Below are 14074 nucleotides of genomic sequence, written 5' to 3'. Positions count from 1 at the left end.
CACTTGATGTTTTATATGGATTATAGGGGGATCAATTATTTGATAATTGAAATGGCAGAGAAAGGAAAAGTACTATTAGGGATATTAATGAGTAACAGAAAATATCATGTTAATTGGAAGTTGGTAAGCATTAAAAAAGGAGCTCGGCAAATAATAAGCAGTCTAACCTTTAAAACCAACCATTGTACACAAAATGGTTATATTCAATATAAAGTTGTACCTGTTTTCATAGTAAAGCTAATGTTACACCAGTAGGAAAAGCTGTCAGGTGGGCAAGGGTGGCTTTACCTCAACAGTTAATTATTTACAATGAATTCAGTTGTTTGTTGTTGAAAAAAAAAAACATGTTTATAAGGCATGATTGTCAAGGGCCTTGACAGTGTGTATGTGTACTCTAGTTGCCCCCACTGAATTCATATTTTAAAGTGTTCATAATCTGTTAGCTTCATGAAACCTAACATGTTTTTAAAACATGTTTTTAAACCTTTGTTTTTAAAAACCGACTTTTTTTTGTAAACCCGAAAGTGCAGCTTTTTGAGAAAAAATTGAAACATAGTGTAACTATTTTACACATCAGATGAATTAATATAAATTATATAGCAAATCTTCTCTAGGTGGAGTTCATCCCGATAAGTTGTGGGCATTTTCTAGGAAACAAGTGCTAACGAATCTTCTGTCAAGCTGCTTCCAAACTGCTCATACTCTTAGTGGGGCGCTCGGCTAGGAAGTGTGCCTCTGAGTTCGTTCTATAGCGGGCGCTGATCAGAGGCAGGAGTCTAAGGACGCTCTCCTGCAGTTGCATACGTTTAAGATCTTCCCGCTCTTACCCGGTGGGCTCAGACTTTTAACTGCCATCTGACTGGTCTGGCTTCCCACTCTGTCTGGTGCCCCCTGGTGCTCATCACCTGTACAATCTTGAGTAGTTCCGAGGAGCAAAGGGGTCCAGAGAGCCTAAGGATGCTTTCAAGGAAAGCATTCCATTACTGTAAACTACATGGATTTAGATTTCCTCTATGTCCAAAGCCACGGTATAAACTACATGTGTACATTCATGTATCTCTAGAGAAAGGGGATGTTGTTTTACTAAGCCCTCAGGCAAATGAAAGATGGAAATTAAGCTCAACCGGCTACACAGCAAAAGTCAACTCCGCTCTCTTAAGATGCAAAGATACGTGGACCTTCTCTTTTCTCGAAACCTCCCTCACCGCACCGTTAATTTTTTCTGGCAAAGCGAAGGATTCGCTGTGATCCTGGATTTCAGGAGGGCAGCCTATCTTTGAGAGCCAGAATATCTATCGTGGGTCTGGAGCTGAGAGTGTGGCCTTAATTGTTTCGGAAGGGAAGAGGAGAGGAGGTACTTCTTGTCTCCTCCCCCAGCCCATTTAATCACTACTAATCCCATGCACAATCTTCACAAAATTTCTTTTACCCTATGGAAGGAGCCTTCAGCCCCTCTGGCTCTTTGGGCTCAGGTTCTGGTTCTCTTTGCTTTGCTTTCCTCCTCCACCCCCACACCTCTACAGTCACTCAACACTACTGCGGCTCTCTCCATTAGAGATGAACAACAGATCATCTTTCATCCCATGGCAACCTCTTAGCGCTCTCTCGCCTAAGCAGGGCATGATGGGAGTCTCTCCTCTCGTCCTGCTTCCCTCTTCTTTTTTTTTCTTCCGGCCCTTTTTCCACAATTAAATCCTAAATAATGATTTCTTCCTAGCTAGCGTTGACTTGAGGATGGGGTTTAGCGACCCACGGTGACGCTCCCATCAGCCTTCCAGAAGGGGCGGTTTCCAAAGAAAACTACAACTCCCATGAGGCATCAGGATAAAGCAACCACAGAGCATCACGGAAGTCGTAGGCTCCCTCCTCCCCAATCCCTTTCACGCCTCCAAGGCGAAAACTACATATCCCAGAGAGCCTCGGTACTAGCACGCCTGCGCGAGAGCCCCGAGAGCAGGGTGGGGGTGGGGCGCCCCGGGCGGCGGGGGGCGGGGTCCGAGCGGGCTGTGTGGAGGCTTCAGACTCCCGGCGCCATTTAGCGCGGAGAGTTTCCCGGGCGGACGCGTCTCTCCACTCTCGGCCACTCTGCACCCCCATCTTCGGTGACAGAAGGCGCCTGGTGGGGGTGACTATTCTTTCCTCTCCCTAATCCCCTTCACCCAGTCTTCTCGGTCTCCTCTACTCTCGGCCCAGAGAAGCAGCGGAGCTCGGGCCCCGCGGTGAGCGGCCCTCCCCTCCCCACCGTTCCCTCCCTCCGTCAGCCCCCGGCACCGGCCCGGGAGGAGACGGGGGTTTGCCAGGCCCGGGGCAGGCGGGGAGGCCTCGGGGAAGGGGGGGCCCGCTCCTCAGGCACCGAGGCTTCGAGGCTTCGGCCCTTCCCGTCCGGGCGATGGGCGCCCTGTGAGACTGGTCCCCCTAGCTGGGGGCGCGTGTGGGAGGAGGCGACCGACTGACTGACTGACCGGGAGCCCCCGGGCCGGCCCTCCCTCGCCTTCTTCGGCCCCTCCCACCCTCTTCGGCTCTGGGACTGCCACCGCTCGGGAGTCCGTGCTCGTCCGTTCCTCGCGTTGCCGCCGCCCCCGGGGCCTAGCCCGCCCAGCTCGGGAAGCGGCGGCGGCGGGCACCCGGAGCGCCGCCGCATCCGCCGCATCCGCCTCGACTCGGTGCCGGCTCCTTGCCCTGCCCCTCATGACTGCGGCGTCTCTGCTGCTCCAGCCTTCCCGGCCGCCGCTCGCCGCAGGATGGATGCGGACCGTGCGGCGCTAACCCCCGTGGCTCAGCTCCTCGACCGCCCGCCGACGAGCCCGCCTCGTGAGCCGCAGCAGCCGCCGCAACTGGGCCCAGTGGCCCGCGTCTCCTTCGGGGCGGCTTGTCAGTGCTGAGTTAGGAGCCGTCCGGGTGCATCCGACCCCGCCGGGAGCGGGAGCCCTAGAAGCGGGCCCCGCGTACCTCCGCCGCTCTTCGGCCTCGGCCCCTCGCCTTCTCTTCATTCACAAGTTCGAGCCCGCTCGCCTCGCTCCTGCGGACCGACCATGTCTGGCGGCGCCGCAGAGAAGCAGAGCAGCACTCCGAGCTCCCTGTTCCTCTCGCCGCCGGCGCCTTCCCCCAAGAATGGCTCCAGCTCCGATTCCTCGGTGGGGGAGAAGCTGGGCAGCGCGGCGCCCGACGCTGGGACCGGCCGGACAGAGGAGTACCGGCGTCGCCGCCACACTATGGACAAGGACAGCCGTGGCGCGGCCGCCACCACGACCACCACCGAGCACCGCTTCTTCCGCCGCAGCGTCATCTGCGACTCCAACGCCACTGCGCTGGAACTGCCGGGCCTTCCCCTTTCTCTCCCCCAGCCCACAGTCTCCGCGGTCGCGCCGCAGACTAGTCCGCCGGAGCCCCACCGCGAGGAGACCTTGACCGCCACCGCCGCTGCCCAGGTAGCCCAGCTACCTCCCGCCTCTGCCGCCCCCGGGGAGCCCCCCGGCGCGGGCACTGCCGCCGCGACTGCCCCCGGCAGTACCAGCAGAGATCGCCAAGTGTCCCAGCCCAACCATGTGGGGAGCAAAGAGGAGCCTCCGTCGGCCAGAAGCGGCAGCGGCGGCGGCAGCGCCAAGGAACCACAGGAGGAACGGAGCCAGCAACAGGATGATATCGAAGAGCTGGAGACCAAGGCCGTGGGAATGTCCAATGATGGCCGCTTTCTTAAGTTTGACATCGAAATTGGCAGAGGCTCCTTTAAGACCGTCTACAAAGGTCTGGACACTGAAACTACTGTGGAGGTCGCCTGGTGTGAACTGCAGGTATAGCCCCACTTCTTTATTTTACGGTGGTTTGGATCTACGTTTGGCTCGGTGAAGCCAGTTCATCGAATGCCTCCTTTACAAGTCATTCTCTTAACTGTTCGCTCCGGCGGGGGGTGGGGCGGGGGTGGGAGGGGTTGGGAGGCCAACTTTTTTTGAAAGAGATTCAAACTAGAATTTGGGGCATGACCTACGTAGGATAAGAATTATTGGTTGCCAAAGAGGTTTGCTACTGGGTGGGGGGGAGTAGTGAAAATCATCTTAGTACCAAACGCATTACCTACTTGTTATTGTTTTAGTGTCTGGCAGGAAACTTGGAATACTACAGTGGGAAAGTTTCTGAGTTAGGAAAGTACAGAGTCTTCTTGCCTTGTGCATTTCAGTCTCACCAGAGGCACTGCACTGTTGAGCTGCTGGTGTGTTACATGCGAGTTTCCATCCCTGAGATCAGGCTGTACTTTTAAAAGAAAACGACCTTGTTCCTGAATGACTTTACTTAGGATGTATCTTAGTTGGTGATTGCACAGGCATTTAATATAAACTATAAAAAAGACTTTCTTCTCTGGATAAATGCCTTCGGACCAGAAGGGTGCAATAAGTGTTTGATAATGTTCCACCTAATGATGCTTAAGCCTTTTGGTAGCTAGAAGTTATCTGACAGCGTAAATTAAAACTAGGAAGTCTTCACCCCATTCACTAAACGGTGACTAGTACAAGAGCCCATGTAAAACTGTGTAAGTGCTTTGAAAGTTGTAATGTCACTGTGGTTATTTTAAACTCGTTATGAAAGGTTTTTAAGCCAAACTTTTTGAAGAGTCCAAAGGACTCACAGTGCTTTGCTTTTAACATTTCAGGGAGGCTTTCATGGTGTAAATAATGGTGTGTCATTCTGGTTGACAAGTGTATTCTATGTTTAAGTAACTAGGTTTGGGCAACTTGTTGCTTGACGTGTAGCGCTTGATTGAATGTTGCCCTCATCCGGAAGTGAATGGAGGTTATTGGAAGAAGCAGAGTTCCACTGAATGAAAAAGTCAGTTACAATATACAGGGAAAATGCCGTTATCCGTATTCTTGTCAAGAAAATGGACCGAATGGATCAAAATAGGATATGAAAGTAACTGAATAGTTTATTTTATCCATGAACTAATATGTTAGCACTTAACCCTTTGAATGTCACCTTCCAAATGACCAAGGCCATATCAAATGTGAAGGGAAGTTAACATGTGGAAGGAAGTGAACTTAAAAACTGACAAGTTCTTTAGGAACATAATTTCTTAAGTTTTACAGTAAATAATGTAGAACTTCAAAGGCATTGTGAAATAAAAGCTACTCGATTTTATGGTGGTTTATATTGGAAAGGGTGCAGACCTTTTTGAAAAAAAAAATCTTGTCAAACTGTAACTTTATTCCTATTGGTCAGTCATATCCAAAACTGATTCCAGCCAAAAATTCTGTTTACACGAGAAAACCTTTTTTTTTTTTTTTTTACTTTTTACCAGGGGTGCCTATTGCTGCTGATCCTCGATTTTATTCTTTTGTAAGGTTTTACATTTGAATAGGTGCTTTAGAGATACATTTTTTTAATCGGTTACCTTACTTTCTTAAGACTGGACCCAAGTAAATGTTGAGCACTTTCTGGATTAATTTGTTTGTTTCAATTATTTAACTTTGAAGACTTACCAGAATGTAATGTGTGTTTTCCTTAATCACCTGTAATTTTTTAAAATGATTTTACTTATTTATTTGAGCGAGCACGAGTGAACAAGGTGTGGGGGAGGGGCAGAGGGAGAGGGACAAGCAGACATCTCCCTTGCCCCAGCAGAGAGCCTGTTGTGGGGTTGGATCCCAGGACTCTGGGATCATGGCCTGAGCCAAAGGCAAGCACTCAACCACCTGAGCCACCAGGCGCCCTTCATCTGGCATTTTTTGATAGTTTACTTATCTTGGAACTAATGATACAGTGGAAAAAAATCAATTTGTCTGATGTCATAATAATTTTGTCTAAGCTTCTCAGTTTTTCTTTGACCTCATTGCTTTTTGGATTTTTGTTCTCTGTGTAGACATGGGCATGGTCAAATTAAAGAATATCTGATGCCTTATGTTATAATATCACCATATTGTTTTTAAGCCAGTTGAGGTTTTGGCTGCAGAACCAAATACTAGCTCATTGAGTGGTACCCTGGTTTAGAAACTTTCATATGTTGTTTGGCCCGGTTGATACAGTTTTTCATTTTGTTTTTTTAAAATGTGATTTTCCTAGCCCCAGGATCCTTTATAGCAGTAGTTGGGCAATATTTTTGGTTTCTTGACCAGGACATTTGCCTGATAACCTATTCACTGGTGAATGTTTGAGCTTTTGTCTTTGGATACAAATTAAAGGATAAGTCAAGGGATTACTAAAGCATTGGGAAGAAAGCAAAGCTTTTTTCACTGAAAGTATACTTATACATATTTTTCTGTAGGAGGATAGGAGAAATATTGTATTCAGTGGTTGAGTTAAAAATCTTCGTTTATTAAAATTGGAAGAGATCTTAGGTTATTCTGCCCATCGACTTACTTGATAAAGAACCAGAAATCATGGAACAGGTAAATGACTTGCTTAGATTGGTAAAGAAAATTTTTTAAACTGGTTATGTCAGGCAGCTGGGTGGCTAAGTTGGCTGGGTGTCTGCCTTTGGCTCAGGTCATGATCTCGGGGTCTTGGGATTGAGCCCCGAGTTGAGCTCTCTGCTCAGCAGGGAGTCTGCTGCTCTCTCTCTCAGTGCTCTCTTTCTCAGATGAATAAATAAAATCTTAAAAACAACTGGTTAGGATCTAGTGATTTGGGAAATGTTAAAGCATTTGTAGTCTAGTAGATGGCTAATTAGTACATCTCAAATGAGGCAGTTGTATTTTGGTGTGGAAGTCACTGTTAGATTTCTTCAGAATTCTATAGCTCTAGCAAATTCAATACTTTGGTTTGGGTATTGATTTTATCAATTCAAATGTATAAATAGGCTTTTTGGGATGGAGAATGAGTGAATGTGGTATACAAATCTACCTGTTTCCATCAAGTTAATTTTTAGAGTCACAGTATGCATAGCTATCTATTAAAACAGGTATCAATTCCTAATAAATAATAGTAGATACTACTTTGATACCACAAGATCTTAAGTTCTACCTTTGATCTTTTAAGATGCAGATTTCTTTACAGATTTCTTTACTTCATTTTATTAGGCAAATGACATGTCTTAATTTTAATACTCAGTTGCCTTGGTCAGAAAATGTTATTGCAGAACTTTGCAGCGTTTACATTGCTTTTCTATGGAAGGATCTTAGTTTTTTAAGAAATGTAGCATAATTTTTTTAAGAAAACGTATTTATACACAGATTTGTAAATGATTTTACTTAAAGTACATTTCTCCCCAGGTTGCTTCTAAATAGAGTTCACTTGATAACTTGATACATTCGCTTTGTATATTGATGAGATTGTTTCCAGATCAACTTGGAAGGGGAAGTCAAATTTTGTTTAAGCTCCAGTGTTCTTAGTGCTTGCTTTGCTCTGGCTTCTTTTATTTATTTTTCTTTGTAAATTAAAGGTCATGTCTCAGCATGAGTGTATGATACTAATTTTTTTTTTTACTTAATTTTCTTTTTTTAAGTTGAAGTATAGTTGACACACAATGTTACATTAGTTTCAGTTGTACAGGTTTTTATTACTGTTTTATAAAAAGTTAGCAATGTGGTTCTGTGATTAAGAAACCATAACTTCTTTCTTTGCTTTAGTTCTTAAAATAACTCCTGAACTGAATTTTCCATTTGAATATTGATGGGTTTTTTTCCTTTATTTTTTACATTTGTGCCAAATTCCTTGTTTTTCAGGATGAGAATCTTCAGTAATTTTCAGTCCCAGGAACAAGATTTCAGGGAATAGTCTTTGGAGGGTTTTTTGTTTGTCTTAGAGTCACTGATGAGTGTGGGGAACTTTGAGATAACTCAAGTGTTGCTGCTGTGCAAATTAAAGAATGCTTGGTAACTTGTTTGAAGTAATCCTTTTTCCCTAACAAGACAGAATGGGATTAAAGACAGCATAACTTTGGTTAGGTATGATTTAAAATAAACGTAAATTTATTGCTGTAGGAAGTAACCTTTGTGGTACAGGAATTGAGAATTTAAGTTGATTTCCAATGATTTTTCTTAGTGTTAAGGGTTTAAATGTTTTCCTTGTCTATTATTTACTTTTTTTCTCATCTTAAGTATCTTAAGTATCAAAATTGTTCCTATATAAGGTTGTTTTTGTGTAAAACAAATGAGGAATCTATTGTATAGTGATTGAGTTCATTTCTTGTTTTAGTATAAGATCCTGGTCATTTGAAAGTCATTCTACTTAATCTCTATGGAAACAATCAACTAAAACTGGGCTCTCATTTTCAGAAATTATTCTAAATCTGTTATTTGGGTTTTCTAGTAGCTTTTAAGATTTTTAGCTAAAGCTGTGAAAGTAGTAAGAGTGGTTATGCTCAAATTATAATTTCTGAAAATGTTAGCATAACATGAAAAATTCATAATAGTTATTCGGTTTTTCTGTACCAGTTCTTTGTGTTTGTTTATTTTTAGCATCTTGCATTTTATTTGAGGAATTTTTTGGTTTTCTTTTCTTTCTTTCTTTCTTTCTTTTTTTTCTTAACAGGACAACTGTAGTGTGCAGGAATAGGTGAGACTTACCATGCATGACCTCAATTTAGATTTGAAGAGGGTACTATTTTCTGCAGTGTAATGTAGTCATGAAGAACATAACTGCCTGAATTCAAATCCTGACTCTGCTAATGACGGTGTCATTTTGGGCACTTCTGTGCTAGTTTCTTGTTGATGAAATGGGATGTAATAAGAGTACCTACTTTATAGAGTTGTTGTGACAGCTAAATGAATTATGTAAATATAAAACATTTGGGACAGGCCTAGCACATAAGTATTAACTGATGATACAGCATCTTTTTAGGCTGTCTTTTTGAGGATATTTGTGAACATTTTGTTTGATTTGTCTATACTTATGCTTGAAAATTCACGTAGTAAAACTCATACTGTTGCTATCGTTCTTACAGGGGGAACTTTAGAGTTGAACATGTTGTCATCAGTGCTTTGAAATTCTTTAGCTTTACCTGTCTTCTGCCTACCTTTGTAATTTCGTGACCCATCACTTTCTCAAATGCCAGCCTTTTTGAATTATTACCTTCCAGAATTTGCTGATATCTTTTTCCTTTTGGGATCGTTCTTATGGTATTCTTCAGAATGATTCGCAATTGTTTATATTCTTTGTCTCCTTAACTAGTCCTTGAGCTTGTTGAAGATATAAGTAGAGTCTCAATATACTTTAATAAATACTATATTCTTTTCTAAGTTAGAAATAGTTGTAGATCTCAGGGTTGTTTTATCCATACTCCTTTCCTTTCTTTGGTCCACAGCAGATTCTCTAATCTTGTATTTGGAGAGTTCACTATAGTATAACGTAATACTGTATAATGGAAAAGACTTCTAAGGCAGAACATTTGGGTTCTCTGTTACTCAATTATCTGACCCTGAGTAAGGAACTTAAATCTGTAATGCTGATTTATTAGTAATAGGACTTAACTGGATTGTTGAAGATAACTGAAAAACTATGTGAAGGTACTTTGTAAAGTGTTGTAGATAATAAAAGAATAATGGTGCTTTAAAAAAATCCATTTTGAAAGGCTTTATGTTGTCACTTGTTTCAAATTGATTGAATATTTTAAACTTCTTAAAGATGGGCTTTAGGACATGCAATAGAAAATTAGGGAAAAGGCACTGGAATTATAATGTTTGAGTTAATGAGCTACGTTGGAAAGATGATATATTTGCTTTGTTCACTACTTTTTTAGCTCTGTAAAAGTTAAAAAGCAAAATTTTAAATATCTGGAAGAGAATAGCACTCATCCAGATTCTAATATTGACACAGATTCTCTCCTCTTTCCCCACCGTTTCCTAATTGACCTCAACTGGATTAATCCAAATAAAAATTAGTAAAAAATAAAATAAAGTTTCTAGTTAGAAAAAATAAAGTTGGGTTTTAGGAGCTTTTTGGTTTTTCAGTTTCAGGAATTTTATCAATTTTTTTTCTTTTTAAGATTTTATTTATTTGACAGGAGAGACAGCGAGAGAGGGAACACATGCAAGGGGAGTGGGAGAGGGAGATGCAGGCTTCCTACCAAGCAGGGAGCCCAGTGTGGGGCTCGATCCCAGGACCCTGGGATCATGACCTGAGCTGAAGGCAGACACTTAACGGCTGAGCCACCCAGGTGCCCCAGGAATTTTATCAAATTTTAAGACAAAGGGGAGCAGCTTTTCACACTGAAAAGAAGTTGCTAGAAGCTCTTCTTAAGAGTTTTTATTGGGGAGAGGATGGTGTCTTTACCAGGTGGTAGACTTACTGTCGTGTGTACTTTTTAAAAGTTTGGTTATTGATATTCTACATGAGAAGAATGATGTCAATAATTTGCTTGGTTTTGTGATTGACATAGTTGATCATATCTCCACTTTAATTTATATTAATTTAGATTTTTCAGAGGTGCTTTTTTTTTTTTTTTTTTTTTTTTGAGGAGGGAGCAGAGAGAGGGAGAGAATCTTAAGCAGGGTCTGTGCCCAGCATGCAACTTACCTCTCAATTATGAGATCATGACCTGAGCCAAAATTACCAGTTGGACTCTTAACTAGCTGAGCCACCCAGGCACCCCTCAGATGGGCTTTCATAAAGAATTTACTTTTTGACATTGTGACTTGAATCTTGGTGTTGCAAGATTGACATATTAAGTGTGCTATACTAAATGAATGTGCTTAATGATTTTGAGGAAGGAATCCTCAGGTAAACTGTTTAGTCATCACAAGCAAATACAGTTTTTCTAGGAATTCAAGAATTCTTAAGAAATTTAAAAATTTAGGAATAATTTTAAAAAGAATGTTTAGTGGGGCGCCTGGGTGGCACAGCGGTTGAGCGTCTGCCTTCGGCTTAGGGCGTGATCCTGGCGTTCTGGGATCGAGTCCCACATCGGGCTCCTCCACTGTGAGCCTTCTTCTTCCTCTCCCATTCCCCCTGCTTGTGTTCCCTCTCTCGCTGGCTGTCTCTATCTCTGTCAAATAAATAAATAAAATCTTTAAAAAAAAAAAAAAAGAATGTTTAGAAATCTAGTTGGTATAATCATCATATTCAGGTTAGTTAAGAAAAACCACACTAATTATTTCTGTAGAAATAATTGCCTTTTATGCAGCCAAGGTTCAGCTTCTCAGAGACAGATGATTTTTTTTTTTTGGTCAGTATGAGCATGGTGGATGGTCTTGTGTTAATTAAACGCAAACTAATATATAAACCAAACAGAGGTGAAACTAGTATATCAAATCATTATTGAAGTGCACATTTTCTCTATTAGTAGAGGTAAACAGCGTGCTTGGGATAATGACAGGATCATTTTATTGTTATTTTTTAAGGTTTTATTTATTTATTTGAGCGAGAGAGCGCATGGGGGGGGCAGAGAGAGAGAGAGAAGCAGACTCCCTGCCAAGCAGGGAGACAGGTGTGGGGTTCAATCCCAAGACTCTGGGATCATGACCTGTGCCAAAGGCAGAAGTTTAACTGAGTGAGCCACCCAGGAATGCCTGACAAGATCATCTTAATGGTTAGTAGTTTTGTGCTAAATAACCTGATATATCTCTCTATGTGGATACTCTCCTTACTTGGACTGGTAGGTCACTGTGGATTAAGATAAATTTGGGAAGTGCACAGGTCATCTCTTTAACATGTTGAAGAATTTCTAGACATCATTATCATATTTATATTTACATGCTCTTTGAACACCCCCCCCCACAAATACTCGGCTATAGGCAGTGAAGGGTAACATAAAGAATTATAAACAAAGAAGATAAGTAGATTTGCGTAGAAGTAATTATGAAGAATGGATTTAAGGAGTACAAGGGATGTGTAGAGTTTAGTTAGGGGTATGAGTATGAGATTTCTACAGCCTGAATGCGGGCAGTAGTAGAGGAAAGGAATCTAAATATTTCGGAGATAAAATATTCAGGGTTAGTAATGGATTGGCATTTGGAGGAAAAGTGAAGCACAGATAAAAGGGTAGGGATAGATGATTGTGCTGTCAACTGAGGGAATGAATAAGAAAGAGTTAGGGGTTTTGTTTTTTTGGGGGAAGGGAAAGGCTGTGGAGATACATTCAAATTGATATATTAAGCCTGAGGTACTTGTGAAACCTCCATGAAGAAGTTCTGTAGGCAATTGGATATATTATTGAAGCTCAAAGAATAGGTCCAAGGTAAAGCTATAGATTCCCAAATGTCTATGTTAGTCATAGCTGAAATAATGCAAGTACATGAGATCATCTAGGGTAAGGATATATATAAATATATAGAGAAAAATAGAGGAAGAGACAGGGGAGGATAATTTTCCTGGGACAGAGTAGAAATAATTAATGTGTGGGCAAAGGAAAAAAAAGAGCCAAGGGGTTGGACTAAGTAGAACACTAGAAGAAGGGCAGTAGCAAGGGAATAAAATTTTAAGAAAGGAATATAGTAGAGAAGTCCAATTTGCGTAGTTGTAATTTTGGAGAATAGCTTTTAGAAGGACTAGAAAAGAATTGTAGAGATTAGTTAGGTTTTGGAAATTTTTTGCGTTTGGCTATTAAGTTATTAACAAAATTCAGGATTATCTAAGAGAGGGGATGTGAGCAAGGGTAGATGTAAGTTGCTGGTAATACCCTAGATTTATGTACCGTTCACTAGCCTCCTGTGGCTAACTTAATTAAAATGAAATAAAATTTTAAAACTCAGTTCTTCAGTTACACTAGCTACATTTCAAATGCTCAAAAGCCATGTGGGCCTATCATACTGGATGGCACAGATAACACAGCACGTCCATCATTGCGGGAAATTTGTTGGAACATGCTGTATCTAGATCTTGGGTTGACGTGTGTGTGTGTGTGTGTGTGTGTTTCACAGCTTGATTGATGAATAATTTACATACCATAAAGAACATAGAATGTGGGGGCACCTGGGTGGCTCAGTTGGTTAAGTGTCTGACTCTTGATTTTGGCTCAGGTCATGATCTCAGGTTTGTAAGGTCGGTTGTGCACTGGGTGTGGACCCTGCTTAGGATTCTCTCTCTCCCTCTGCCCCTCTGCCTTGCCCCACCTCTTAAAATACACACACGCACACACACAGTGTGTTGCTTTTATAACTCAAGTTACATATTTTAAAAATAGTATTCTGTATTAATAAAGTAAAAATAGTTCCTTTTTTGGGAAAAGATATACAAAGGTTGTTATCACAAAGTCATATATACATGCAGAATTAACTGATTAACATTATGTCACATTTGCTCCAGGTATTTGGTAATCTTACAGTTTCGGAATAGTGGAAAATTTGCAGTGGATTTAAGGGAATGGCTGAGGAAGGTTAAGAACTAGAGATAGAAGACTAGGCTATTTTATTTAGACAAGTTTGAATGAGTATGGGGCAAGAAAGATCGGCTAAGTAGAAGGTATAATCAAGGATGAGATGGATAGATAAGCAAGGAAAGGTCTTTAAAAACATTGAAATAAAGTATTTTCTCTGCTTTCTCTGCCTCAATATCTGTCTTAAGGGTCTGTTCTAAGCCAGTTATTTTAGTTTTGGTTATTTTTTGTGGATAGTTAGATTTAGTCCAAATAAGTTTCCATACTTCATGCTATGTACCAGTTAGTATCCAGAATACTCATTGGAAGTAATGTTCTGGTTAAACAGTTTGTTTTTCTCCTATAATCTCTGGACTTCATGTTTCATTTACATAATAGTATGGTGATACATACTTTATAAGGGAGCATCTCTCTGTAATGACCATCTTTGTGTTTCACTTGAGGAAACAGCCAGATTTCAAATACAATTTTATTACAAGAAAGATTCTGAATTACTATACTGTTTCTAGAATGTGGTAAAAATGGACTTTTCTATAACAAAAGACCTAAATACTGCATACCTTTCTTCAGGCCTTTTTTTGCAAAGTGTTCCTTGCTAATTAATCTGGAAAGGTATTAATAATCAATAATACCTACCTAATGAGAGCGTTTTTTTGCAACAGGCACCAAACAAGGCAGATATTTTCTTAATTTTATGCTTGAAGAAACTAACTCAGGTTTAATAACTTGTGCAAGATCATGGCATATCTTGTTCTTTCCACTGCAGAATATATCAGTTAAACCAGGAAGAAGAGTTTGAGCTCTTGTGGAATTCTAAGTCCTTCTGCCCTATTG

The 14074-nt window shown here is 41.5% G+C and overlaps 1 protein-coding gene across 13 annotated transcripts in view; it reads left to right on the top strand.

Annotated features, from left to right (window-relative positions):
- The first annotated feature begins 2013 nt into the window (after positions 1-2013).
- Positions 2014-14074, top strand: part of WNK1 (WNK lysine deficient protein kinase 1) — a 151751-nt gene continuing 139690 nt past the window's right edge. For 8 of the 13 annotated variants that reach the window (XM_087855527.1, XM_045774635.2, XM_087855526.1 and 5 more), the window contains exon 1: positions 2017-3791. In XM_087855527.1, the coding sequence (XP_087711653.1) occupies positions 3033-3791 (759 nt within the window). In that variant the 5' untranslated portion in view covers positions 2017-3032. Of the gene's footprint in view, positions 3792-14074 lie in introns of all 13 variants that reach the window. The other 5 variants (XM_087855520.1, XM_087855523.1, XM_087855519.1 and 2 more) reach the window with 3 other exon arrangements.

Source organism: Ursus americanus, chromosome 25, assembly GCF_024610735.1.
Source record: "Ursus americanus isolate L20-20 chromosome 25, mUrsAme1.1.p, whole genome shotgun sequence".
Classification (NCBI taxonomy): Eukaryota; Metazoa; Chordata; class Mammalia; order Carnivora; family Ursidae; genus Ursus; species Ursus americanus.
The sequence above is the reverse complement of the archived record's forward strand: the minus strand, read 5'-3'. Positions and strand labels throughout refer to the sequence as shown.